This window comes from Sinocyclocheilus anshuiensis, unplaced genomic scaffold (assembly GCF_001515605.1).
Source record: "Sinocyclocheilus anshuiensis isolate Anshui unplaced genomic scaffold, SAMN03320099.WGS_v1.1 scaffold1161, whole genome shotgun sequence".
Lineage (NCBI taxonomy): Eukaryota > Metazoa > Chordata > Actinopteri > Cypriniformes > Cyprinidae > Sinocyclocheilus > Sinocyclocheilus anshuiensis.
Genome location: NW_015558611.1, coordinates 119,538 through 146,187, shown reverse-complemented (window position 1 = coordinate 146,187; position 26,650 = coordinate 119,538). Strand labels below are relative to the sequence as shown.

Genomic DNA, 26,650 nt, shown 5'->3' with positions numbered 1-26,650 from the left:
TTTATATGCAACGCTTGAAATCTCAGGGAATACACCCATTTCAATGTTTGAGGTATTCCGCTGATGAACCCTAGTAGTACTAAGGTGAAGTCTAATCTCATGAATATTAATTACGGCAAAGGTTGACTCTTCTCATTAATATTCCTAAACTAAGCCTTCGTCATAGTACGATTCGTTAGCTCCTTACGGACGTCTGCCTCTCAGCAAATCAGCAGGCCGAACGTAACATTACGCGATTAATATTCATGAACTAAGCCCGCGCCATAGTGGAATTCGAACACACGCCTCCCGCCTCTTCTGCAGTGACGTACTTGTGTTGTCCTGCGTACAGCGAGCTAATCTGGCTAGCCACTCAGTTTGAAACCAGTCAAAACAAACACGTTTAGAAAGGCCCTTGTATCTACTTTGACGTCGTACATGTTCCTAATTAAAAACACACGTAATTAAGTTATCATTGGTTTATTTTGGCATATTTCTGCGTTTATTTTGACGCAGTGCAATGGTAGCGCTATAAATCAGTGCTATGAACAAGCACAGGCTAATGGTTAGCTATCCGTTAGTTAGACTGAAAGCAGAGGTTTAATCTGGGTTTACTGAAGCTGCATTTACATAGCTCTGTGCTTCAGTACACTTATGCTTTCTATATTAGCCTAACCCTAAGAAGCTAACTTAAATCATTTTATCCTGGAGAGTGAATGTGGATTAGTAGAGCAGCTTTGTTGACGAGTATCTGATAGATGCTCACCAGCCACGGGTTGTCCTCTTCTGGGACAGTTCTTCCATCGCGGAGGCGCTCCGGTTTGAGACATGCTCCCGTCGATATACGAGACGAGCGCTGCTCCAGAGCTCAAGCCTGTGTGTCGAGGGCTGGAGGATCTTCGGTGATCGGCTGCCTGGGCCCTTCACACAAACCCCAGCGCTGTTAGCGGCTCACAGCTTTATCAACAGCTTCGCGCTGTACAGAGGCTCTTCCTCGGGTCAGCAGTCATGAGATGAGCTCCATGAGGCGTCCGCTTCTCAAACCCGGCTCAGAAGTAAACAATAACTCTCCACGTTATCCCGCAGTTCTGTGCGTTACCCACTGACACCGACAGCAGTGACCACGGGCGACCAGGAGGGGCTGCTAAACATCCATCCATCCATCTAGACAGACAGACAGACAGACAGACAGACAGACAGACAGGGGTCGCAAGTTCTCAATAGAGTTCAATGGAATTTACCACCATAGTTAGCTTACGATGCTTTTGGGAAACGCACCCCTAGATAGATAAATAGATAGATAGCCAGATAGATAGATAGATAGATAGATAGATAGACATCCAGATAGATAGATAGATAGAGGGGCGTAGCGTCTGGGTATGCCTGAGCTGATTGGGGGCCCACCAAGGGGGACCTTATAATTAAAACGAGGGAATGTATTCTTAATTTGTGGCCACAATATAGTTAGACAATATAGATTTGATTCTCTTTTATCGAAAGATTATCGAAAGCCATTCTTTCTATTGAGAATACACAAAGCCTTAAACGTGACATATCATGAAAATCTGACTTTTCCAGGTTTTAAGTGCTATAATCAGGTCCCCGGTGCATCTACCAACCAAGGAAACGTGATAAAGATTAACCCAGTAACTTTGTTTTGGTAAGCCTTTTTTTTGTAACTCGTGTGTTTTTAACGTAAACTTGTGTGTGAATGAGAACTTAGTTTAGTACTCACATGCTGTGACAGACACTTTCTGTGCGTGTGCTTCGTTTGTGTGCTCGCAGAAAACCATATATCAGAAGATTAAAACGCATGATTTCAGTGCGATAAACATGATAATCAGAACAATAAAGTTCTGAAGTTCCAGCAAACAGTTGTGACATTTGCACTCACAGTTTAGAGAATGTTAAGATTGTTTCGAAAAATGTGCCAAAGCAATTGAGAAAAACTGTAAAGAGCAGAAAAAATACATTTATTGTTTGTATTTCTTGATAAAGAATTTAAAGGCTACTATTTGTGTTATCGCCTATTAAAAGTAACAAAACGTTTATTTCGATACAAATAATGAATACACTTGAAAATGTTAAATATTATTTCCAGGCATTTATACCGTCAACAAAACAGCTTGTGAATTGTCATGTTATGTGATTTATCTCAGAAAAGACAACAATAAGGAGCACATTAACCTATTACGTTTGGGGGGGCCGTTTTTGCATGCATGTTTTCGTCACTAGATAGATAGATGGATGGATGGATGGATGGATGGACGGACGGACAGACAGACAGACAGATAGATAGATATCTTGTTTTTAATTTAGGGGTAAACGATTTGTTTCAGTTAGGTGGTTGACTATAGAAAATTAACACACTCGATTGACATTGTTTCTAAAATGTAAGTGTAAATCCAATTTTTTTTTTACCACAATATTCTATAATTCATTACATTATTCTGTATTCTATACAGTATATGTTATGGCTAACATCCTCAAATATTTTCAAACTAATATGATGTAATAGAGGACGCATGCGCAGTGTGCAGCGCTCAGCCATGGCGAGATAAAGCAACGGTGATGTTTTTACTTTGGAGCGCGTTATGCACGAATATTTTAATAGCATCAGCAAAGACAGTACGGTGACAGAGAAGTGCAAAGCAAATCACAATTCTGAAAACAAAATAACAAATTACAAACGCAAATGCAAGTCTAAAAAACAAAATAACAATTCAGAAAGCACAACAACAATTCAGAAAACATTATAACAAGTCAGAAAACACAATGACAAATCAGAAAACAAAATAACAAGTCAGAAAACACAACGACAAATCAGACAAACCGGAAAAGGTAGGTATAGTTTGAGACAGCGCCATTGGTTTGGGATTACTCAACGCTGACTGGACGAGACATCTGTCAATCAGCGTATACAGGAAGAACCAGCCGAAGTCGTGGTAGAAAGTTCGGAGATGGTATTAAAGTAGCTCAGTTTAAATATATTGTATGAATTGCCCTTACTCTGGATTTAAAAATACGGAGTGTATATTTAAATTTAGTTAAAAGTGGCTGTAAATCATCAGCTCCAGTGTATTTTGTTTTCAGAATTGTGATTTGCTTTGCACTTCTCGGTCACCGTAAGACAGAGATCAGAAAGATCAAAACATTTGATTGAGAAGATCTCCTCGACCGTCACCTTCTGCGGTCCTCGGGATCCGATCGAAAGCTGCAAACATTCAGCATCACCACCAACGTCCGTTTACATCTGGACGTATTTGATATAGCAAGTTATCTAGATAGTTAGGTCGATATCATGCTGGGCGATGCTTTTGGACATCGTGTTGAGTCGAGCGTGGAGAATAAAGCAGTGAAGATGAAGAAAAGCAGATCCAAGCAAGCGCTCTTGAAGAAGAGAGGACGAAACGTGCACAGCAAACCCAACAAATCAGCAAAAGCAGCTACAAACCTCCGTTAACCACCCACGAAGAGCTCAAACCAGCTCACTCCAAACCAGCCACCAATAAACAGGTATCGGCTTTATTGCCGTGGTAATAGCAGGTTTGGGCATGTGCATTTACCTTGCACTAAAAATCAAAACTATCCGTTTTGATTAGTTGGTTAATGTGTTTATGGTGTTATTAAAATTAAAGAGTCTGTAAATAGTCTTGCGTTGGTTTAGTTTAGTGTTTAAAGATATGAAAAGTTGTGGGTTCGGATCCCGGAAGGGTTGATCCATAACCCATCACCACGCGCTCTTGAATCCTGACAGAAAGAGCTGCTGAACCTCACGAATTACCTCGATAATTAAGGGTCCAAGCACAGACGGTGCTATTTGTGCTAGTTTTAATTTGATTATTTTTCTGTTTTTTTGTTCTGCCATAATAGTGTATGGGCAGCAAAGACTGTAAATCGCAGGGACCCCAAATTTTGCAAGATGGTCCCAAATTTGGACATTACATAGATGCACAGACACACATGGGTCATTCCTGATATTATGAGCCTTTTGGACATCATAAAATGTAGAAAATCAGACAGTTTTTAAAATAACTTTATATGTAATCACAGGGGCGATTCTAGGATTTTCATTTTAGGGGGGCTCAGCCCCCAATGAGGGTATAATATATATATATATATATATATATATATATATAAAATAAAAAATGTTTGACTAATAGGGGTGGTATGCTAAATTTATATACCAAAAAGTGCAGTATTCCACTGTATTGCATAGATAGGTATAACATATAACTGAATAAGCCAAATACAAGTCTTCATGATCGAACACACACACACCTGTTTACTGTACACACACACAATTTTACTGTTTGCATTTCTAGTACAACCCTCTTTCCTTAGCTCAAGTATGCAAACCTATTTGCCACATGCACTGGAAAATGTATTACATTGAAAGTTAAATTTTCATGATCTTTTTATAAAGTATGCGTTCATATATGTGCTTCATTTTCACTGGAGGAAACAGCTGTGGTGTGATGAGGGGTGAAAGCAGCGAAAACTTAGGCTACAGTAGATGGGGAACCGATTATTGCTCCCCCATGATATTTTGTAAACTGGATTTATGACAAAGAACTGCACAGATGCAGATATTATAACAATCTATCAAGAAACACGCACCTTGTCCTCTGTTTCTCGCTCTGCGCCGCCGCGGTCTGCGGATTGAAAAAGATAGCTATAGCCCCCCTAAAAATGGCCTAGCGACACCCATGGCAGTAAACAACACGATTGCAGCTCAATAAACAAGGAGTTAATTGAGTTACTTACTAGACACAATATTGCCAGTTGCGTTGTTGGCAACATGATCGTTTTATAAAGTATGCGTTCATATGTGCTTCATTTTCACTGGAGGAAACAGCTGTGTGGTGTGATGAGGGGTGAAGGCAGTGAAAACTTAGGCTACAGTAGATGGGGAACCGATTGATATTTTGCAAACTGTATTTATGGCGAAGAACAGAACTGCACAGATATTATAACTATCTATCGTTAAACACACACGTTGTCCTCTGTTTCTCGCTCTGCGCCGCTGCTGTCTGCGGATTGAAAAAGAACGCGCTGAAAGAGTCGATCGAAGTCTGTTGCCATTTTCATATGAAATTTAAAGGGGACTGAGGCGATCAAGAATTCGTGAACAGTTTATGGAGCTTATCGCTAAATTTTAGGGGGGCTGAGTACACTCTAAAAAATGTACACATGGGCGTCGCTAGGCCATTTTTAGGGGGGCTATAGCCCCCCTAAAAATGGCCTAGCGACGCCCATGTGTAATCATGATGTAAGATGTAAAACATTTTAAATGATTTTAGTCAAGCTAAGGCAATTTCAAGCATTTTTGAAACAAAATTGAAGACCAAAAATGTCGACCCTGTTAGGGACAAATGAACAACAGCTTAAAAGACTTAATATTTTTAATGATTGTGCACTGGGTACATTATGAAATTATCATTTAAAAAGGGCTGGACAGAATTACTTTTGTCAGAATTGGGTTTTGATAGGAATTAGAAAAAATGACAAGTTTAAATACACTAGTCCTTCAAATTTCAGTACTACTATAATCTCACTGTTAAGTCTTTTGATTATCCACCTTTTTCCTAACGAGTCCACTATGTTTTAAATTATGGGACGCACTTCTGGATTGGGGAAGATCCACTCAAAAAGACTGAAACAAATGATTTTCCAATTACAAGGTTGCACTACAGATAAACCTTATCCATCAGTTTGACCGAATGAGCTGTACATTTTCTTTCATTTCGCTTTCAGACGTCAGGAGAGTAACGCAACGCTTGGTATTTCAATGAGACGCAACATAACAAGAATATTTATGGCAAGACCTCTTTTCAGTTCGCTGTGCTTTTTCTCATTCTTTTTTTTTTTCTTCTGTATTCCGCTGTAACATTACGGGGAAAAAAAGGAAGACACAACATATACTGCACATTTGTGGTCTGCTCTCTTGATTCAAAGCAAATGATTCAGAAAAGTTTCCAGCACTAAACGCCTCAGATGAAATCATCACACTGTGTTTTGGCATTGGAAATAAATGCACATGTTTCTGGACATGGTGTGAGAAGTCCTGTGTGGTCTGACCATCTTACATGATCCTAATGTTTTCCTGTTTGTCTTCAGCAACTGAAGTTAAAAACCGAAAGTGTTGAACGAGGGATCCAGCCCAGCAGACCGTCTGTCCACAGCTCGAGCCGGCTTGAGCAAACCACCGACAACCTGATCAAACGGAGACAGTGGAGCAAGCAAAGAAATGCAGCGGACAACACTCAGCTTCCCCAAAGACAGGAGAACCCTACACACACGGGGAAGAGCACGGTTGAGCGAAGTTCAGCGAGCCGCCCTCGCCCCGCGTCCTCCCCAAACCGCCCAGCCACTGGGTGGGAGAAGGTGCTCTTCAGCAGCACTGCAGCAAAGAGCAGATGTCTGTGCACCTCAAAACCCTGCTGAAGGTCTGAGCAGAACCCTGAGCTCGAATCTGAAATGGGACACTATAGAAAATAAAGCGGACTTGCTACAACTTGTTGCAAAGAACTATTGAACTTTGCAGTTGTTTAGGAAAGCGACTGTGAGTTAAAGGGATAGTTCAGCCCAAATTGAACATGCTGTCATCATTTACTCGGCCTCATGACCTTCCAAACCTGTGGAACACACAAAAAAAGATATTCTGAATGATGTTGAGAACTAAAACAGTTTTGGTTACCATTAGAGCCTTTCGCACCACTTTAGTTCCAGAACTAAATGTACAGTACTAAAGTACTGGTACGATTTTGCGCAAACTATTTTCCAGTACTATTTAAAGGGTTGCATTCGCACTGACAGTGTGTACTAAGAAGTGACAAACGCCAAAAAGTGGGTAGTTCCACAATTAGTTCTGGTACTATGAAAAGGTTCCTGCGGTGCGAAAGGCCCTATTGACAACTTGGAATGTTCCACAGAAGGAGAGTCATACGGGTTTGGAATGAAATGAGGATGAGTAAATGATGATAGAATTTACATTTTTGGGTGAACTGTCCCTTTAAACATGAAGACTTGTGGAAGTGAAAAAACAGAGATATTTAATGTGTATATTTTTTCATGTTAATTTACCTGAAAAGTACATTTAGTTTTGTTACGGGAGCTCATATTTCTGTATCATGATTTATTTGCTTTCATGTGCAAAATGTTACACATACTGGTGTCTCAAGAATGAGTTATATTGTTGTATATTATAAGAGTATGAGATATTTTAGAAAGACAATCGCCGTGAAGAACTGGACCGCTGATGGCAAGAAAATAGTTTTTTTTTTTTTTTTTTGCATTATTTTGAAGCACTGTGGACAGTAAGCAACTACTTATGTCTGTCTTTGAAATATGTTTTATTTCAATTGCACAATTCGTTTTTAATTGTTTGAAGAATGTACTATTTTGTGCAAAGCCCTGTAATTTTGCCCATGTTCGTGTTGGGACGTTACACTTGATTTGAAATTCTTTAAAACTCATTTTCTCTCTGCCTTTCAACATCATTATTTTTTATCATCTGCATCAGTTCAAAAAGAAACACACAAGTGGATACAATAATCATTTTTATCTTTTTATTCTGTACATCATGAAATAAAGAGTTTCGGCCCCGTCATTTTTTGTGCGTTTTGAGACTTGAGGTTCATTATTGATCTGTTGATGCAAGTTAACGGCGTTCGGTATTTCTGCATGTTGCAAAAGCATTCAGATCCCAATCTAAACTCACTAGTTCTTCCATTACTGAATCACTACTTGTCATGGCTTACTTTCTGAGCACTCAAAACAAATGATTTTAATGTCTCGTTTCACATAATCAGCACTATTCTACGCCGTTTTGTAGTACGAGTAGTGTGTTTATACTTAATAGCAGCCTGCATAGTGTATTATAAATGCACAGTGTACTATTCAGTTCAAACTCATAAATCTGAATTCTGCAAAAAGCAAAAAAGGGTTGAGGCTCCAAACAATAAAACATGTTATAAACATGCATGTTGTGTTCTTAAACATATAGATTTTATTGGAATAATTTTTTGTATCCTTATACGGTACATGATCATTTTTATGTCATTTTACAGATCTCTGTATCCTTATACAATACCACTGGCTCTTAGTCTATTACATTAATGCAGGTTTATGGAGTATAAGTGATGTATGTTTTTACTTATGAAATCATTAAAGTCAGCATGAAACAAAGTTGTGTCATTTATAATAAACACAGCAATATTCCACAAAAAAAATAAGAATTGTTAACTTTGAATATCATGCATGCAAAATAATTCAACTAAATTTAAATTTGAAATGAATAGAAGGATTATGTAAGATTTAAAATGACTTAGTCTAGAATTATACTTGATTTCAAAACATTTGTTGCATTCTTTATCTGTAGTTTCTTCCTTTCCCACCCAATGCCAGTATCCCGAGCTTCAAGAAAACGGAGATGGATTCAACATTTTTGAATAGCATCAGTCAACAAATCTGATTTTTGATGGGTACTGGAATCATAAATCACACCATCTTTATCCATTTAGGCCAGACGAGAACTGGTCCCCGGACTGAGCCTGGTTTCCCCATTTCTGTCACTTAGTGGAGTTTGGGTTCCTCGTCACTATCACCTTTGGCACTAAATATTCAGTAATATGAATATTAATGTGTTAATATTTGACTGCAATGATACTATCAGATGAGAACACTGAACTGCATTGAGCTGAATAATGACACTGTTGACTTGCTGCTTTATAGCAGAATTTGAATTTGTCATATTTGATGAAGTTTGCATCATTTATTGTTATTTTTCAGTTTGTTACTATGAAGCTGTTTTGAGACAACCTGTATTGTATAAATAAAGGTGAGTTGTCTTGTGTTGTACACTTGTCAAATAAAAACCTAAGCTTTAAAATAAGAGAATACACTGTTTCACGTGAAAATTTGGTCAGGAAAAACATTCTTTTCCAAAAATACTGTATTTCACACAACTCGGGAGATACAAGAACACCATCAACCAAAAGTTCATATAATGTATAGTAATGTATTGCATCAGTGTCTATATCTATAATGCATAAATATATTCATAAAAATAAATAATCTCTAGTTATTTGAAGAACAAATGAAATGCTTCCTCCTGCTTCCTCTAAATGATTTCTGAAAATTAGTTCTAATGAACTGACTGTCTTCTTTACTTTGGAAACGGACACTCTCATGCTCTCAGACACTGGTGTATTTATTCTGGAATCATATGAAACTTTATAAAATTCCAAAGAAACACTTTACTATCAGCCGGCTGCAACAAACTGCTCAAGTTGTTTAGTTTTTTTTTGCAATCCACTTGAGTGTCTGCACTGAAAATAACTGGCGTTTGCACTCAGAAATTGCTAGTAAACTTCATAAATACAAAGAAACAGCAACACATAAACATATTACTCATAAAAATATTCCAGTAATTTGCTTTATTTACAATTTTAAAAACAAAATATTTTTTTACAGTGTGAAATATTTTGTTACTGTAAACTAATGGCTGTTTTCAGTTAAGTCACAATTTTCACTTTTTTAAATCATCTTTTCTGCCCTTTTTAGTTCAATTCAGTGGTTCTGGGGTCTTAAAGGGGTCATCCGATGCTACATGCACTTTTACAAGTTGTTTGAACTGAAATGTGTGTTGGCAGTGTGTGTACACAACCACCCTATAATGATAAAAATCCATCCAGTGTTTTTTTTTTTATCTACTTAAATCTTTACCCCTTTCTCAAATCGAGCCGATCTCAGATGCCTGTCTGTGTGATGTCACACAGACAGGCCCCTCCCACGATAGTTTGATTGACAGTAGCGTTTCAGCACAGACTGGACTGGTGTCTTACCTTAGCTCCGCTCTGAGTGAGCTGTCATCAGTCCGCCATTGTTTCAAACTTGGACTTTGTTCCACATAAACATTACAGATTTAGTCCATTGTAGGAGGGCAAATGGAAATGTATTTTTCCATCATACCTGATTTGCAGCATTTGCAAGGTTCCCAAGAGATTAAAAAAAGAATTGTAATTATAACAATAATGTATTTAAATAATATTTTGATCTATGTTGTTCATTTTGATGTTTCTGTATTTCAAAGTTCATGTACAGTCACATCAGTACAATTCACACATTTTACTTGAAAATGCTAAACAAATTGCTATCTGAATAGGCAATTTAATATTTATTGACAAAATCGATGTTCTTTGCTATTCAGCCTAAAGATTAAAATATACAAGAAAAAATGAAAAAATAAACCTTTTCTTTTGAGGAGAGGAAACTAGTGCCTCATGTCAACTGCCCACATACAGTCACATGTATTCGTTTATTGCTGAGAGGCAAAAATTGATTCCATGTTGCAAGCGTAATAAAAAAAAAAAAAAACAGTTTTTCATAGGTAATCTGTATTCCCAACACTTTCTCAAATGTCATCTAATGTAAAGGAGCAGCAGTCATTGTGAGTAGATGGACCAGTATATGATGTTGAAGAGTGTGTAGGCTCCAGGGAAGATGACCCGTGAATATTTGTCTATGGCATGTGTGTCTATATATAAGCTGCTGCTGGAGCTTACAGCAGGTCTTTGAGCTCCCTGCTCATTATCCAGGACCAGATGAACCAGGAACTGCTCCTGTTTGTCTCCGCTCAGCTCTGACATGCCGTAGTTCCCTGTGGTTATCATGTCCATGTCGCTGTAGCTGCTGCTCATCATCATCTGACCAGGATGGGTCATTCCACACGTACACGGCAACTGCTGGATCACACAATCACACATTACATGTAATATCACATGCTCTGAATTTAAAGCACATTCATCAGATAACACCAAAACCTGCCATTTTCCTTGTAAAGTGCATATATGTGACTCCGGAGCACAAAACCAGTCATAAGGGTCAAATTTTTGAAATTGAGATTTATACATCATAGGTTAGGACAATATAGGACAATATTTGGCCGAGATACAACTATTTGAAAATCTGGAATCTGAGGGTGCAAAAAAGTCAAAATATTGAGAAAATCATCTTTAAAGTTGTCCAAATGAAGTTCTTAGCAATGCATATCACTAATCAAAAATTAAGTTTTGATATATTTACGGTAGTAAATTTACAAAATATCTTCATGGAACATGATCTTTACTTAACGTCCTAATGATTTTTGGCATAAAAGAAAAATCGATAATCTTTACCCATACAATGTATTGTTGGCTATTGCTACAAATATACCCCAGCGACTTAAGACTGCTTTTGTGCTGCAGTGTCACATATTACACTCATTTACAAGTTCTCACTCACGCATTTTTGGGCTGTGCTAGAATGCATTAAATGATTTAAAGTTCAAAAATATTTTTTTTTATAAATTGCACATAGGAACATTCTTACAACCTTTGAATTTATCTTAGAACTTATGAATTTCTTGAATCCCACCTTCATTAAATACTTGTACTAAGTACTTGAGTACAGCGTCTACATTCTTTATGGCCTTGCTAAAATGCTTTATTAACCACCACACAAGTACATCTTAATAAATGATAAATGGTCTTAGCTTACCCTGTTGCTTTGCGTCCTCTCTTTGCACTCCTGCAGAGTGGACAGGTAATTGACAGCAGCGTACTCGATCACAGACAGGAAGACAAAGACGAAGCTGACCCACAGGTAAATGTCCACGGCTTTGATGTAGGAGACTCTGGGCATGGAGGCGTTCACTCCAGTGATGATGGTGGACATGGTGAGCACTGTCGTGATGCCTACAAAAGAGATCAAGCTGGATCAGTTTATTCAAAAGTGCATGCTGCAAAATATACATGTTTTATGCAGTGTAACGAAATGATGCAATGACACACGCTGCAGTGGTTTGCAGCAAGATGCAATTGACGTGATTCAGCTGAAACATCTCACCCAGAGGAACCCATGCAGGAACGGCTCGACGGTCGATCCAGAAGGACACCCATGACAACATGACCATCAGAGTGGTGGGAAAGTACGTCTGAAGCAGGAAGAAGAAGATATGACGACGCAGAGTGAAGTTGATGTAAAGACGATTGTACCAACCTGCAGAGAAGATGCCAGTTTGAGTCATTATAAAACACAGGGTTCCTGGAAGGAACGCTAATCAAACATAGCTAGTTCTGATATGTTTCATTAGGGTTGGAACTAAACTCTAGTTTGTGGCCCTCCAGGAACAAAAGTGAATATCCCTGCATATTTATTATTTTTATTTAGACTCTAGTACCTACTAGAGACTAAATAAATGCATACTCAAAAACTGCACATTCATTTCTCTTTTTTTCTGTAAAGAACATTTGAACATCTGTACACATGGTTATCTAGCAGTTTATTATAGAATATTTTCCTCTTGATGCTTATCTATCAGTAAATAGCTTGTTATTATGACTTTTCTCAAACAAATAGAAAGGTTTACTGTATGTAATGCAATTGTGCAATGTGCAATATGTAATAATACGAAGAATTATACTTCACTACGTTCATTACATTGCAACTTTAAGTATATCCAAGTGAAACAGATGATCAAAAAAATAAAAATAAAAAGTAAGGCGGGACTTTTATCCATTGGTTATTGATTGAATGGAGAAAGATCTGATTGACACCAAATGATTGGAGGGGCCGTGTATATGTCACCAGAGAGAAGTCTGTAATTTTACCACAAGATCCAATTATGCCATTTTGATTAAAAATTATGAGATAAAAAAATAAAACATATGCATGGATGAATTGTAAATTCAATAAATGCATTTAGAAAACAGACAGGGTCATGCTGACCACTCATTGTGTGACCACTATTAGAGTGGTGCCAATATTGTGTTCTTACAAACTTTACAGAGTATCCCGTTTTGCTTTTCACAGTCAACTATTAGCAGAAAAATGATTATAAGTGAAATCATTAGTTTAAGTCAGGGGTGTCCAATCCTGCTCCCTAATGCGGGGTTCACACTGCACGATTTTAACCCTGATTTTCACTTGCTTACAGTTTTGTGGAAATCACTGACAAATGACCAAAATCTGAGGCAAATCGGTGCTCGTTCATGTGAGTGACAATCGCATGGTGTGTCTTATCAAAGACGCGATCTGAGAGAAGCGCCAATGTATCACCAACGCCCATGAGATATTTGGCATGCTAAATATCTGGACCTGTTGGCGACTCACAGTCCTGCAGTGTGAAATGTGTTTTGACAGGATATGACATCGGTGATGACCTACTGCCATACATATTCATTATGGTACTGTCAACTCTTTACTTACTATCACACTAACCATCATCTCAATCAATACATAAATTATTTACATTATTAACATTAGCTTGCAGCAAATGTAGGTTCTTACTTGCTGACACAGCATAATCTACATCATGGACTTTAGATTAATCTAAAGGTTTGGGAAAAGAAAATACTATATGTATCCTGCATAAATTCTATCTAGATAACTTCTATATACATTTTACTTTTACTTTACCTCTAACTGAACTGTATTTAACTGCCATTTTGGTTATTTTTTGCATTGCATCAAAAATGCTAAGTAGTTTCATAAAGTTATAGTCATTTTAAATATTAACTGCTTTAACAGTCTTTGCTAGTCAGGAATTACGGCGAAACATGACTTAAAGGGATAGTTCACCCAAAAATGAAAATTTGATGTTTATCTGCTTACCCCCAGGGCATCCTAGATGTAGGTGACTTTGTTTCTTCAGTAGAACACAAATGATGATTTTTAACTCAAACCGTTGCAGTCTGTCAGTCATATAATGGAAGTGAATGGGAATCACGGTTTTGAGAGTCAAAAAAACATACACAAACAAAACCAAATTAAACCCTGCGGCTCGTGACGATACATTGATGTGTAAAGACACGAAACGATCGGTCTGTGCAAGAAACTGAGCAGTATTTATATCGTTTTTTACCTCTGATTCACCGCAATGTCCGAACTGTCCTGAGCGCGTTCTCAACAGCCGGAGTGTGACGCGTCTTCTTCTTTTACGGCGGATCGCAGACTTATAAGTGCATTACCGCCACCTATCTCTCAAATGGACCATTGACACTATCTATAATCTCAATTAGGAGTGTCAATGGTCCATTTGAGAGATCAGAATGAGCTTTATGAGATAGGTGGCGGTAATGCACTTATAAGTCTGCGATTAGCCGTAAAGCAAGAAGAAGAAGAAGACGCCTCACGTGCCGGCTCTCGAGGACATGCTCAGGACAGTTCGGACATTGCGGTGAATCAGAGGTAAAAAATTATATAAATACTGTTCAGTTTCTTGCACAGACCGATCGTTTCGTGTCTTTACACATCAATTTATCGTCACGAGCCGCAGGGTTTAATTTGGTTTTGTTTGTGTATGTTTTTTTGACTCTCAAAGCCGTGATTCCCATTCACTTCCATTATATGACTGACAGACTGCAACGGTTTGAGTTAAAAATCTTCGTTTGTGTTCTACTGAAGAAACAAAGTCACCTACATCTTGGATGCCCTGGGGGTAAGCAGATAAACATCAAATTTTCATGTTTGGGTGAACTATCCCTTTAAATTACATGAGACAATATGGAGGATGGTAATGATGGTCAATGTAAAACTGGTCCGTATTGGTTTTAAGGTGGGGTTAGTGAAGAAGGATCAGTTGCAGACACTCTTAACTGTACTGGAGTCAATCCTCAGTCAATCCTCAGTACCTGTGCTGCTGTAGAAAGCTAGTTTTGAGGTGGTGTGAAACTCCTGATTGAGGAACTGAGACAGAGAGATCTTCTCATCAGTCTGCAGAGATTTGTTTCCTCTCTTCCAATACAGCATGAGGTCGTCATCAGTATAGGCATCTGAAAATAAAATAACACCATACAAATGATCTCACAAACACTGAAACACTAAATAAGTACGGAATAACCTGCTTTACTCAAAATTACGTCACATTACTGTTGTTTGATTCATTCATGAAAATCAGTTGTGTTGTGTTTAGACTCACAGCTCTCAATCTCCAGTGAGCATGTCTGGGTGTCCAGGGGAAAGTGACTGAGATCCATATTGCACATCGCTGTGACTGTAACCCTGTTGAATGTGTTTGGAGTAATTAAAACTTGTGAACAAATCCACAATATGTAAACTGTCTCCTTTATTTTAGCGATTTCAACTGAAAATGACTATACTACGTGGGCTGTAAACCCATGAGGAATAAATAAATAAAATATAAATAATCAAACGTTATTTCATTCATAATCCTGTTATTTGTTTCCAGGGGGAGGAGTCTTGTTAACAAATAGGCTTTGAACTGATGTAGGATCCTGCATTTTTGCTATAGTATTCAATATGCTACTATTTCAAACAAGCAACATAGGTTCATTGGAAAAACATGCCTCTACCTACATGTTTGCAAAACTCCAAAACTGTACCTATACATACAATTCACTGCAGTTTCCAGCTGAAATGAACACTAATGGCAGCAAAACAGCAACAACTTTTATTCCTTCTTACACAAGTTATGATTACAGGGGCAGACATCAATTAACAAAGGCTTATTTTCGTGTGGCTCCTCTAAATACTTCTATCATAGTGCATGATTTGTAAATAAATTTTGATGTTTGCATCACATAATCAGCTCCACATTTATGGCATTTCTGCCATATAAACTTGCTCGGTAGCTCAACCAGCACTGCAATTACATTGTGAAGTGCTCGGATACAAGTCCTATAAACACGAGTCACAATATAAGAGCTCAAAGACTTGCAGAAGCAGGCTAAAATGGTATAGTTGCTTTAGCAAATGTGTTTTTATCACATGTTTGCTTTTGTTATCACTATTAGTTAGGTTTAGGCTAGGGCTTAGTGTAGGTTGCATGTAATAGGGTATTAACAGTATAATATCTGTTTTGGATAAAACGGACGCAATTTAAGCACCAATCACAGGACATTTCACTATAAAAGTGTTATTAAACATGCAATAAGCATTTTGTCTTCTCAAAAGGGTTCAGAAAAAGACATTAACTTAGGTTAATTACTGCCATTTGAGGCCAAGGATCAGGATTGATGTGGAGATACTACATAGCTCCCCCAACAAAATAACGCAGCTACCACTGCACCACAATAAAAGGCTGGTAAAAAATGCTGTGTCATTAGATTTGTGCTAATTCATCGTTTCACAAACCAAGGATTTCTTTCCTTGAAATCCACAATCAGTGACACACACACCTGGATGGAGCTGCATGATCAAGAGCACTTGACAGCAATTGCTTTCATCAAGTAGAACCCCACAAAAGCGGGTTTGAAATTAAAGATCGGCAACTTGCCATTATTTATCTGTCTGCTCCCGGGAAGTAGCTCCCATTGCACGCCCATCCTGACACTGGATTTACCCCATCTTTTCCTTTTAGCAACTTTCTGTGCCTACTCCTCACTTTTCCTCACCCGTATATTCTTCGGTAAAGAACGCCACCGTACTCATTTAAAGGGGTCATATGACGTTGCTAAAAATAACATTATTTTGTGTATTTGGTGTAATGAAATGTCAAAAAACACATTATTTTCCACATACTGTACATTATTGTTTCTCCTCTATGCCCCGCCTTTCTGAAACGCATTTTGAGACTTTAGTCTTTGCAACTTTAGGGATCTTATCTATGCACGAACAGCTTGTAACACTCCAAAGAGAAAGGAAAACTTGAAATCGCATCATATGACCCCTTTAAAACATCTGTGTGTGACTCACTGAAAAAAATGATTATAGGCTGCCACTCGCTTATTACGGAAATTTCTATTTTCTTTTCACAGCATCATGCTGAGGAGGATGAACATGACCCACTAATCTTTTCAGAGGCATTTAAATATGAGAAACCTGAAACAAGAAAACTGAACCAGGGTGTTACTGAAATTTGTATGGAACAAGTTCCTGTCTACACATTCGGAAAACACATATCCTAGCAAATGTTATAACAGTTTAACCTCAACCATCAGCTTCCAAGTCAAAATGATTTCACGTACACAGAGATACATCTATAATGAATCACCTCATAATCTAGCATCTCTGAGAGAAACCGTTGCAAAACTGATCTGTGGACACGAAGAGAACTCTGCAGCATATAAATAAATAATGGAAACTGCAATCCTGGTCTCTTGGATGTTGTTGAGATAACACACAGACAACACACCGCTAAGAAGCTTTTGAAGAGAAATTTGGAGAAAAATGGAAGAAAAAAATCAGCCTTTCAAGCACAATCTCCATTTTGCTGTGAACGAAGCAATATAAAAAAAACAGGGTGTCTGCATTGCTGTCAAGGCTTCAAAACCCATATCTGCATTCACCAGATAACCAATGCTTTCGTGTCAGCTGGCCAAGAAACAGAAAGACTTGTCCCTCCCAGACCATAAGCTCTTACATGATGAACCCACTCGCTGGAATTCATCTTTTACGGTGTGGTGGAACTGTTTTTGAAGCAGCTGCAGGCTGTGTGTGCTGTGCTGGTGGAAGACCGAATGAAATTAAGTTCCTAACGCAGGTTCGGGAGGAGCGTAATCATCCAGTCCTGTCAATCATCGTTACGACCATATATAAGCAGCAGCCATTGCTCCGTTCCAGTGACAATTCCTTCGGCACCCCTCCCTTCTCCTCCTCTAATTCCTTCTCTTTTTCCTCCACACTGTACCATTATAGGGGGGTTTATAGCTCGAGCCGAGCCTTGGGTTTCGAGCCTCCTTCGCGGACCGCAAGCTAAGTTCGTTTACCATTACCTGGCAGGGCTGAATGGGCAGGCTAACTCGTGAAATGGCATCAGATGCCAAAAGCTATGACTGTTTTAGATGCACTTAGGAGTGTGAAACATATTACCCTGTCCTTAGCCTTTCCATTTATTTGGAAAATGCAGCCAATGCTGTAGTCACGTAGAACAGGGTGACTCTGCACTATCCCTCGAGGTAAAGGTAAAGATCAGTGAATATCTTGATTTGTAGGTAAATGCAGCAGCTTTTAAACACTGTCCCTTAGCTTTATTCAAGGTTTGACCACTTTGTGTCAAGAATGAACTCTACAGGACAGTAGATCTACAGGAGCAGGATTGGAGACCCCTGGCCTAAAGCAGTGGTTCCCGACCACTTGCAGGGCTTTGAAAGAGAAGCAAGGACTTATAATACAGAAATAATGTCCAGAAAACTAACATGAACCACCATTGTTGTTCAAGAGCATGTTCTTCTTTTTTGCTTTTGTATCGAAATGTATCTCATTGATTTATCTTGCTGTGTTTCTGTAGGGTCATTTTTATGCATTCATATGTTTTGTTTTAAGATCAGAACAAAAACTATGCAAAAAATAGACGGGGGCAATTTTTTAAACAAAGGAAAAACAACTGCACTCGTCAAGCAATTTCAATGTGTCTTTAAGATATAAATATGAGGACAGAAATTACTGTACAATTTTGTTATGGTGAATACTTATTCTTTAACAAATTTGTAGTTATTAAAAATCAGTTTGTTTTTTTTTTGCTTTGTCATTATGAAAAAAAAACAATAAAAAATATTGCCTAAGTCTGCAACATAAACTGAAACCATGAAGGGGTTAGACTACTTTCTGAATGTGCTGTATATAGCAAAACCCTACAGATGGCCATCTGGCCTTGGATAAAAGGGAAGATTCTAGATGAAATGGTTGAGAGGGTGTAGGGAGAAGATGGCCTTGACACAACGGATTGACTTATAGATTGTAAGTTGACATGTACATAGAAGAATAAATTCATTCTGTCCAGCAGACTGGGTGCGGGACGTTTCTGAGATTAAAACTCACCAATGAGCCAGCTTTGTGTCTGAATCTACATGTGGCTTGCATTAATCCCACAGATTCCCACATATTAATCCACACGTTCACTCATCTAAAGCAAAAACTAGGATCAGCACCTCTTAGAGATGACAGATCTTGGTCAACAAAAAAACGTAATAGCAAACATGGAAATCCTAAATGTCAGAAAAATGACTGCTGGTTTACATCAAAGAGGTTTGATAGAAAAACAAGATCTTTTGGTTTATTGAGCGAATATGAGTCTCTCTCACTGATTAGGTTTAGACCCAGCAATGTCATACATCTACAGCAAAGCCGGACGTAACATAACTCTTCTGGTGGCTGGCAATCTGTTTCTCGAGCTTTGATGGGGATTATATTGTGTGTTTCCGCAGTTCGGAGAGGTCAGTTGTTAAATACAAAACGAAAACCAAAGCCTGAATAAGAGCCTGTCAGAGCTTTGAGGTAAGATCATCAGAATGTATGTGCATGTGAGTAATTTGTGACACTTACCTCAAGCTGTAGAGCACTTTGCCATCAGGATGCACTCGGAGCATGACGTTCTCTGTGGTGGTGTCATGGATGAAGGATCGTTTGGAATGGACAAAAAATATGTCAGGTACCCAGATTTTCTTTACCAGCCGGCCATCAAAGGTCATGCTCTGGTTGGTGTTGCTGGGAAAGGACAGTCGCTCGTCCTTCCAGTAATGTCTCAGGTACAGGGTCATGGTGAAGTCCTGTAGCATACAATCCAATCAACCGTGCATCTTAAAGGATTAGTTCACTTTCAAATAACGGTTGAAGGTCAAAATCACAGTTTCAATGCAGCTTCAAAGGGCTCTACATGATCCCAGACGAGGAATAAGGGTCTTATCTAGCGAAACGATCGGCCATTTTCTAAAAAAAAAGTATATGCTTTATAAACAAAAATGCGCGCCTTGCACTGCTCTGCGATGCACGTCCATGACTTCAAGTAATACGTAATTACGTTGAAAAGGTCACGCTTGATGTAGGCGGAAGTTAGGTTTCAGAAGATTTAAACATCCAGGATACGCACACGAAGTGACCATTTTAAACGATAAACTGACACAAAGACATTTGAATATGTGACAACAACTTTTGAACGGTACTCTTTCTCTACATTTGTAAACACTGAGTCGGTACTTCCACCTACGTCAAGCGTGATCTTTTCAACGTAATTACGTATTACGTGAAGTCATGGACGCGCATCGCAGAGCAGTGCAAGGTGCGCGTTTTTGTTTATAAAGCAAATTATTATAATTTTTTTTTAGAAAATATAATGATATCGTCTGGTATCGTGTAGAGCCCTTTGAAGCTGCACTGAAACTGTAAGTTTGACCTTCAACCGTTTGGTAGCCGTTGAAATCCACTATAAGGAGAATAATCCAGGAATGTTTTCATCAAAAACCTTAATTTCTTTTCTACTGAAGAAAGAAAGACGTAAACATCTTGGATGACATGGGGGTGAGTAAATTATCAGGAAATTTTAATTTGAAAGTGAACTAATCCTTTAACAACTGATTCTAAACAGTTTATACAGCAGCTTCATTTCTATCCCAAGAGCCCTCTATAAGAAAAAAAGTGTTTGTCGACACATCTAGGGTGCTTGGAAAGGTTACTGGGTGCTGAATTAGAGCTTTTGCCCTAATACAAATCCTGTGGTGCAATCTCAGAGTGGAAAAGATCATGATAGCCCTGAATCATTCATGCCGCACTCTGAAATCTGTAAGCCATATTTAAAAACACACGTTTCAGTCTCCTACCATATCTACTTCAGAGATAGTGTCCAGACTCTCAAGCTGAACATCAACACCCACAGGTATCGCCGGCCCTGAAATGAAGCAAAAATGAGCTTTAAACTGTTTTATAATGCACTCATTGTAAAAAACGTAGTCGATTTAAACTTAAAACACCAAAGGTAAATAATCTACTCAACAAATCTATCCATTTATTAACCACTTCAATAACATTAGTGTGATCTGAGCAAAAGGTTTTGATAGATAAGGAAAGATACCACATCGGCTTAAGGTGGTCAGGCTGGTTTTTGGTGGTCTACCACCCCATGCCATAATACCAAACCAGGATGATCAAGGTCTACAACAAGGATGGTTACATCTGGAGGGCCACTTTCCAGCGGAGTTTAACTCCAGCCCTATATAACACCAGCTATCAAGGTCTTCAGGATCACTACAAAGGTATGTTGGAGCAAGTTTGTGCTAAACTCTGCAGGACAGTGGCCCTCCAGGATAAGATTGAACACCACTGGGGTACAGGATTGACCTCGGCTGCACCAGCTGCTGGTCCATCTGATCAATCATCTAAATCAACTTGGAGCAGCTGATCAGAGTAACACATTGACTACCATATGGAATCACATGTTACAATATGGCTATTAGCAAATGCCCAGGCTCTAACTGCTATATGACATGTTCATGTAATATAAAGATTATAGCCCATCAGAATAGACTTAAAAGTGCTAAAAGCTTCACTTGAAAGTCCAATAATCTAATATAGCAAGATAAAGTGGAATGGTATATAAAAGAAAACACTCATAGAAAATTAAATCTCCCCAAAATACATGCTTTTTGTAATTGACCATCCAGTCATCTTTTAAGTACCACAATAAAAGTTTTGTCTTTGTAATTATGATTCTTGGTGATCTGGCTGTCCACTTCTTAGCACACTTCATCAGCATTTCATATATACTTAAGAGAATAGCTCAAATGAATTAACTAAGCAAGCTATTGAACTTTCATGTTCTAGTTTAGCACTCAGCAAGAAAAAAACTTGCATGAAACTTGTGAAAGGCAAAAGAAATGAGTGAAAACATGAAATGTCCTTTCTTCACCTTAGGACAATATTTTCATAACCCTTAATCTGGTTTTGATCTGACTGTAGTATTTACAGAAGGTGTGAACTTTAGTGAAGATACGGGCAGATAAGTGAATGTTCGTGGCACAGAGCCACAGTAAATCAGTGTCATAATCTGGCCTGAGCTTATGTAAAGCTGATTGCCTGTGATGTCAGTTCAAATCCTATATAAATCTGAGTCTTGTGGTGTTTATTAAGATCTGCTGGTGTTTCGCATTAGTCATTAATGCATTAATGATAATCATAGGTTGCATATTAATCCACATGCACCACAAATAAAGTAAATAAAGTAATGCTAAGAGCAAGTAGAAATCAACAACAACAACATAAACTAATAATTTATTTAGATTTAAGATAAATGTAACAATAAAATTAAATGATTACATTTATTTATGAAGTAATTTATATGCTGGCATTTATATCTTTAACGATTTAAATAATTAATCAACTAGAATACATTTATATTGCTTTAGACTACCCAGAAGACTTTTCTGCATAGCCCATATTTTCTACCTCTAGGGAGCCTGGAAACTCTTCAACATAGCTTTCTATCTTTTGTTTTTGGGGCTCAAAGCATTCTTCTCATCTCACCTCCAAAGCCAGGCCTCATGGTGAAGTCATGGCCATCTAACTTGAGGAGCTGTTCTGATTTCGTAACGGCAGCTTTTGTGACATCTGGACTTCTCATTAGTAAAGTGCTGCTAAACACAGAAATAAATAAGTAAAAGAGATCACACAATATCATGACAAAACATCTCAAAACATAATTCCAACGCAAACAGAACAGTTTTTGCAATATGGTTAATGAATGTATTTGAAGCACAGAGAATGAAAATTAAATATTTAAATGAATATATAATGCTATTTTTTTAAATAATGAAATTTAAAAAGCAAGACTGTAAAGCCCCACATCATACAGTAGCTGTTGTAAAATCACTTTTAAATTATTATGACGTTAATGTTGCAAAAGTATTGGGAGCTTGAAATTGAGACCTCTCGCAAATAATATGGTTATATAGATATTATACGTTTTAAAAGGTGAGCAAATGAAATTAAATGTATATTTGTGCTACCTGCCAGGTTTATGTGCTTCTCTCTCTGTTCTGGTGGTTTCTCGCTTGGATCTGACAAATGCAGGATATGACATAATTACATATAAGAACATAACAACATCTCAAATCATTTAGGCACTTTAATGATTATGCTGCAAAATAAATAAATACATTGTATTAATGCCCTTAATAAGTGGAGATCGCTAATGAAAATTATATTCTGCATACAACATCAAAAATAATCAATGTAACAATGTGAGTGAAAAAATGAAATGTCTTTGTGTTTGTTATATCCCGCTTGTTTAATGATGCCAGTTCTTTACGCTGACATTATGATCATATTTTGAGAATGTTCCAAACATCAAGCATCTTGTGTGCTTTCGTTTAGCAGAAGCAAGGAAATCTGACCATCTGTACAAAGGAGTTCACATCACCACAAATTTCATGACACAAATTTGTTTACAACTAATTAGAGACCTAGGAATTGTTCACTACACTCTAAAAAAATGCTGGGTTGAATATAACCCAGCGCTGGGTTAAAATGGGACAAACCCAGCTATTGGGTTGTTTTGACCCAGCGGTTGGGTTGTTTTGAACCCAACCGCTGGGTCAAAACAACCCAACCGCTGGGTCAAAACAACCCAACCTGGGTCAAAACAACCCAATAGCTGGGTCAAAACAGCCCAACTGCTGGGTCAAAACGACCCAATAGCTGGGTCAAAACGACCCAACCGCCCCAGCGCTGGGTTATATTTAACCCAGCATTTTTTAGAGTGTAGGTCATGCGTCGTTGTTCTAAATGTTTCAACAATCCTATAACTTTGAGGTTTTATTTCTTTATTTTTGATAGAATAGTACAGTTTGCATGAATTCAGCTAAAACAGAAATTGTGCAGACAAGTATATTTAATGTACATTTTGCACTTTCAACCTTTTCAAAGTTTTTTCACACCTTTAATTTCCTTCTGTCTTAATTTTTCTTTCTTTCTGACAGAGAGTTGCTAATAAAACAACTAATTCGTGCAACACATCCCATCTACCCTTCAGCGCGCGTCTACATCTTCTTCATCAGTTATTTATTTATTCACGTTTGTTATGAATAATGGTTGAATGCATGAGTGAGGTGATGCACTCACCTGGTTTGGCTGCATGTCTGAAGCACCTGTCCGCGCAGCTGCAGCGCTCCAGTGGAGAAAAAGCACGCGCAGAGCAGAAAGCAGACATCAGCGTGCATGATGCCCACATCAACCTACAGTCACGAGAATCCTGTTAGAAGCTATTAAAACAGCACTGAGGAGCTCTTAAAGACGACCCATTGTCATGGTGCAGCCTGTGAGGACGTGCCATCGACCGCAGTCGCGCTGCAGGCGTCCAGATGCGTTTAATCTGCATTAATGTGAAGGTCAGATCTGCTGTTTGCTGCAGCCTTGCTTTCTCGCATCCAGGAGGAGCTTTCGCAGGTTAGAGGGTGAAACAGACATTTGCTGGCCGTATATTATGTAATGTTCCATGGGTATTACGTGCTATCTGAATTACACTTACATAATCGAGTGGTATAGTCACTCAGCATTGTTCTAATTTCTTCCAAATGGTATTTTTAGAGGCGTTAAAATGAAACATTTTGATAAAATAAATAAATCAGATTGAATATTCATTCAATATATGGTGAGTATAAATTGAAAAGAGCTACAACGTCCAGCCAAAAGATTGGAGAGTTTACTAAATTTCTTTCTGGTAATCAAATGTTTCTGATCCTCCTTCAATACTGAAGTCCAGAGTGTTCCGAGCTGGAATCCAGACGAAAAAGTTGTTTGTATTTATTTACCCGCTTAACTCCCTTCATTCCTTTTGTGGTATTTAATTTATTGATTTATTTCGTTTATTCATTTATACTATTATTCTAAAATGTGGAAAACAGTCACAATAAAGAATGAATTTGTGTGTCCAAATTTTCACTGGTTTAATGTTTGTGGAGAATAAATACCATAGTACTAAATCTGATACCAGTTTATAATTCATACCTTTTTCCTTTCACAGTATTTCGCATCAGCGTGCCTGATGCTTTTGCATAGTAGGTTCAAATTTTCTACATAAGTTTGAAAGAAATATCTTTAAATTCCAAAATGTCTAGATATAGTTATAAAATAAATAATAATTTTATGCATATTCAGTAACTATAAACATGCCACGACTGAAGAGATACATAACAAGGTGCATATACATTTATGTAATTCATTTAGTCAAAGCTCTCTTTATTCTTTAACTCTTGCAAACATCTTAAATTGTTTTTATGGCTATTTGGTACAATGTATAGATTTTACATGCTGCACGATTGATTCAACTTGTTTTACTTCTGCATTCACATACATTGCATGTGTATTTATGTGTCTCTTGTTTAAACATGTTTGTTCTAATGGATCAAACTAATAGATTTCTCCATTGATCAGTCTGTGATTGTGCCATTGTCCAGGGCTGATGCTTTGCTATTATAAAGGGCAATTTGTTTGAATATTAACGTTCAAATCCTTGACCAACAGTCATAAAAAGCACACGATGTAGCAAACACAGTGTCTTCAGCTGTCATGATCTGGCCTGTGTTCTCTGTTTTTATGTGAATTTTTTAGTTGTTTCCTATTTGGTGTGTCCTTGTAGTCAGTTTGTAGTTCTTTTGGCTTCCCTGTTTTTGTTTGGGGGGGGGGGGGGCACAAGTCCAGTGTTTGTAGCCTCTCTGCAAAATGGCCGACACTCCAGAGCCTCCTCCTGTCATGCCTGCCACTCCTGAGTCTCGTCCCGTCATGGCTGCCACACCAGTGTTTCCGGACGTCATGAACGTTGCACATGACCTGAAGCTACAAGGGCAGTCCCTGAGATTGGCTTCCAGTTTGGCAGACCAACCACTGATTGAGCGGCTGGCATTCCGGTGGCCACACACACACACACACACACACACACACACGGAGCAGTGGGCAGCCATTTTTGCCCAATCCCTGCCGGAACGGAGACTCGAACCAGCAACCTTTGGGTTACAAGTCTGACTCTAACCATTAGCCCCCTCAAGCCCCAGAGCTCAGTCCTGTGTTGGCACCAGCCTGTGAGTTCCCTGCATGTCCTGTCTCAACCACAGAGGACATCATTTTGTTTTCTGCCTGTCCTGTTCTTTGTCGGGTCTTGTCCTTTCTTGGATGTTGTGTTGGCTGCCTCTGTTCTGTTCTGTTCCTGGTTGCTACTCCTTGTCCTTGGATTATTGTTTGTGTAATAAATGCAGCATGTGGATCCTACTCTCCCTCGTCCCTGAGTTTGCCTTCATAACATCAGCAGCCATGTCCTACAGTTACCAGTGTTTATGAAATACTAAATGATACAGGATTATGTCAGAATAATGTCATTTCTTTTCTATTGAGGTTGTAAACAGAGTGCAGAATTGTAATTTTAATTTAAGTAGATATAATTAAAATTGAATGCAATTCATATAACTGTGGTTTTCAATAGGTACACCTTTGTACCTAAAGGGTCCATATTGGTACCTAAAAGGTGCAAAAATGCTACAGTGACAGCTTTTCTACCTTTTCTTCTGAGAGTGTAGAAAAAAGGTGACTTCATTTTAAATTAAACACAAGAGCTGTTCGTTTTGAATGATGTGATTTGCAAATAATGTGCTTGCAGTTTTGCAGACTTGTTCTGAAGTTTTGACATATGAATGAATAATATGATGACTGTACTTAGTGTGTGTGTGTGTGTGTGTGTGTGTGTGTGTGTGTAAGGAATTTAAAAAAATCTAAGAAAGATTATTAATACAAAGTTTGAATTACATTTACATTGCATTACATTTATATTTAGTCATTTACATTTGATCCAAAGCGACTTACAAATGAGGACAATGGAAGCAATCAAAATCAACAAAAGAGCAATAATATACAATTTTTTTTTTTTTTTTTTAAAGAAAACAAGCAGCAAATGAATAGAGGGCAAGTCTAT

The 26,650-nt window shown here is 38.1% G+C and overlaps 3 protein-coding genes across 6 annotated transcripts in view; 1 reads left to right on the top strand and 2 right to left on the bottom strand.

Annotated features, from left to right (window-relative positions):
- Positions 1-1,125, bottom strand: part of LOC107680298 (mRNA-capping enzyme) — a 126,464-nt gene extending 125,339 nt beyond the window's left edge. The window contains exon 1 of the mRNA XM_016476142.1: positions 746-1,125. Within this exon, the coding sequence (XP_016331628.1) occupies positions 746-809 (64 nt within the window). The 5' untranslated portion in view covers positions 810-1,125. The remainder of the gene's footprint in view (positions 1-745) is intronic.
- Positions 1,126-3,154: 2,029 nt separating this feature from the next.
- Positions 3,155-6,494, top strand: LOC107680297 (proline-rich nuclear receptor coactivator 2). Its single transcript, XM_016476141.1, has 4 exons — positions 3,155-3,415; positions 3,457-3,495; positions 6,100-6,273; positions 6,306-6,494. Exons 1-4 carry the CDS (start codon positions 3,281-3,283, stop codon positions 6,432-6,434), a joined length of 477 nt encoding a protein of 158 aa, XP_016331627.1. The 5' UTR covers positions 3,155-3,280; the 3' UTR covers positions 6,435-6,494.
- Positions 6,495-10,340: 3,846 nt separating this feature from the next.
- LOC107680312 (gamma-aminobutyric acid receptor subunit rho-1-like) overlaps positions 10,341-26,650 on the bottom strand; it is a 43,602-nt gene continuing 27,292 nt past the window's right edge. Inside the window, exons 1-10 of one of the 4 annotated variants that reach the window (XM_016476157.1) lie at positions 23,812-23,978; positions 22,698-22,748; positions 22,216-22,325; positions 20,517-20,584; positions 19,246-19,469; positions 14,942-15,024; positions 14,655-14,795; positions 11,869-12,021; positions 11,521-11,717; positions 10,341-10,727 (exon numbers count right to left, since the gene is read on the bottom strand). In XM_016476157.1, the coding sequence (XP_016331643.1) occupies positions 10,428-10,727; positions 11,521-11,717; positions 11,869-12,021; positions 14,655-14,795; positions 14,942-15,024; positions 19,246-19,469; positions 20,517-20,584; positions 22,216-22,325; positions 22,698-22,748; positions 23,812-23,909 (1,425 nt within the window). In that variant the 5' untranslated portion in view covers positions 23,910-23,978 and the 3' untranslated portion in view covers positions 10,341-10,427. Of the gene's footprint in view, positions 10,728-11,520; positions 11,718-11,868; positions 12,022-14,654; positions 14,796-14,941; positions 15,025-19,245; positions 19,470-20,516; positions 20,585-22,215; positions 22,326-22,697; positions 22,749-23,811; positions 23,979-26,650 lie in introns of those variants that run through there. The other 3 variants (XM_016476158.1, XM_016476159.1, XM_016476160.1) reach the window with 3 other exon arrangements.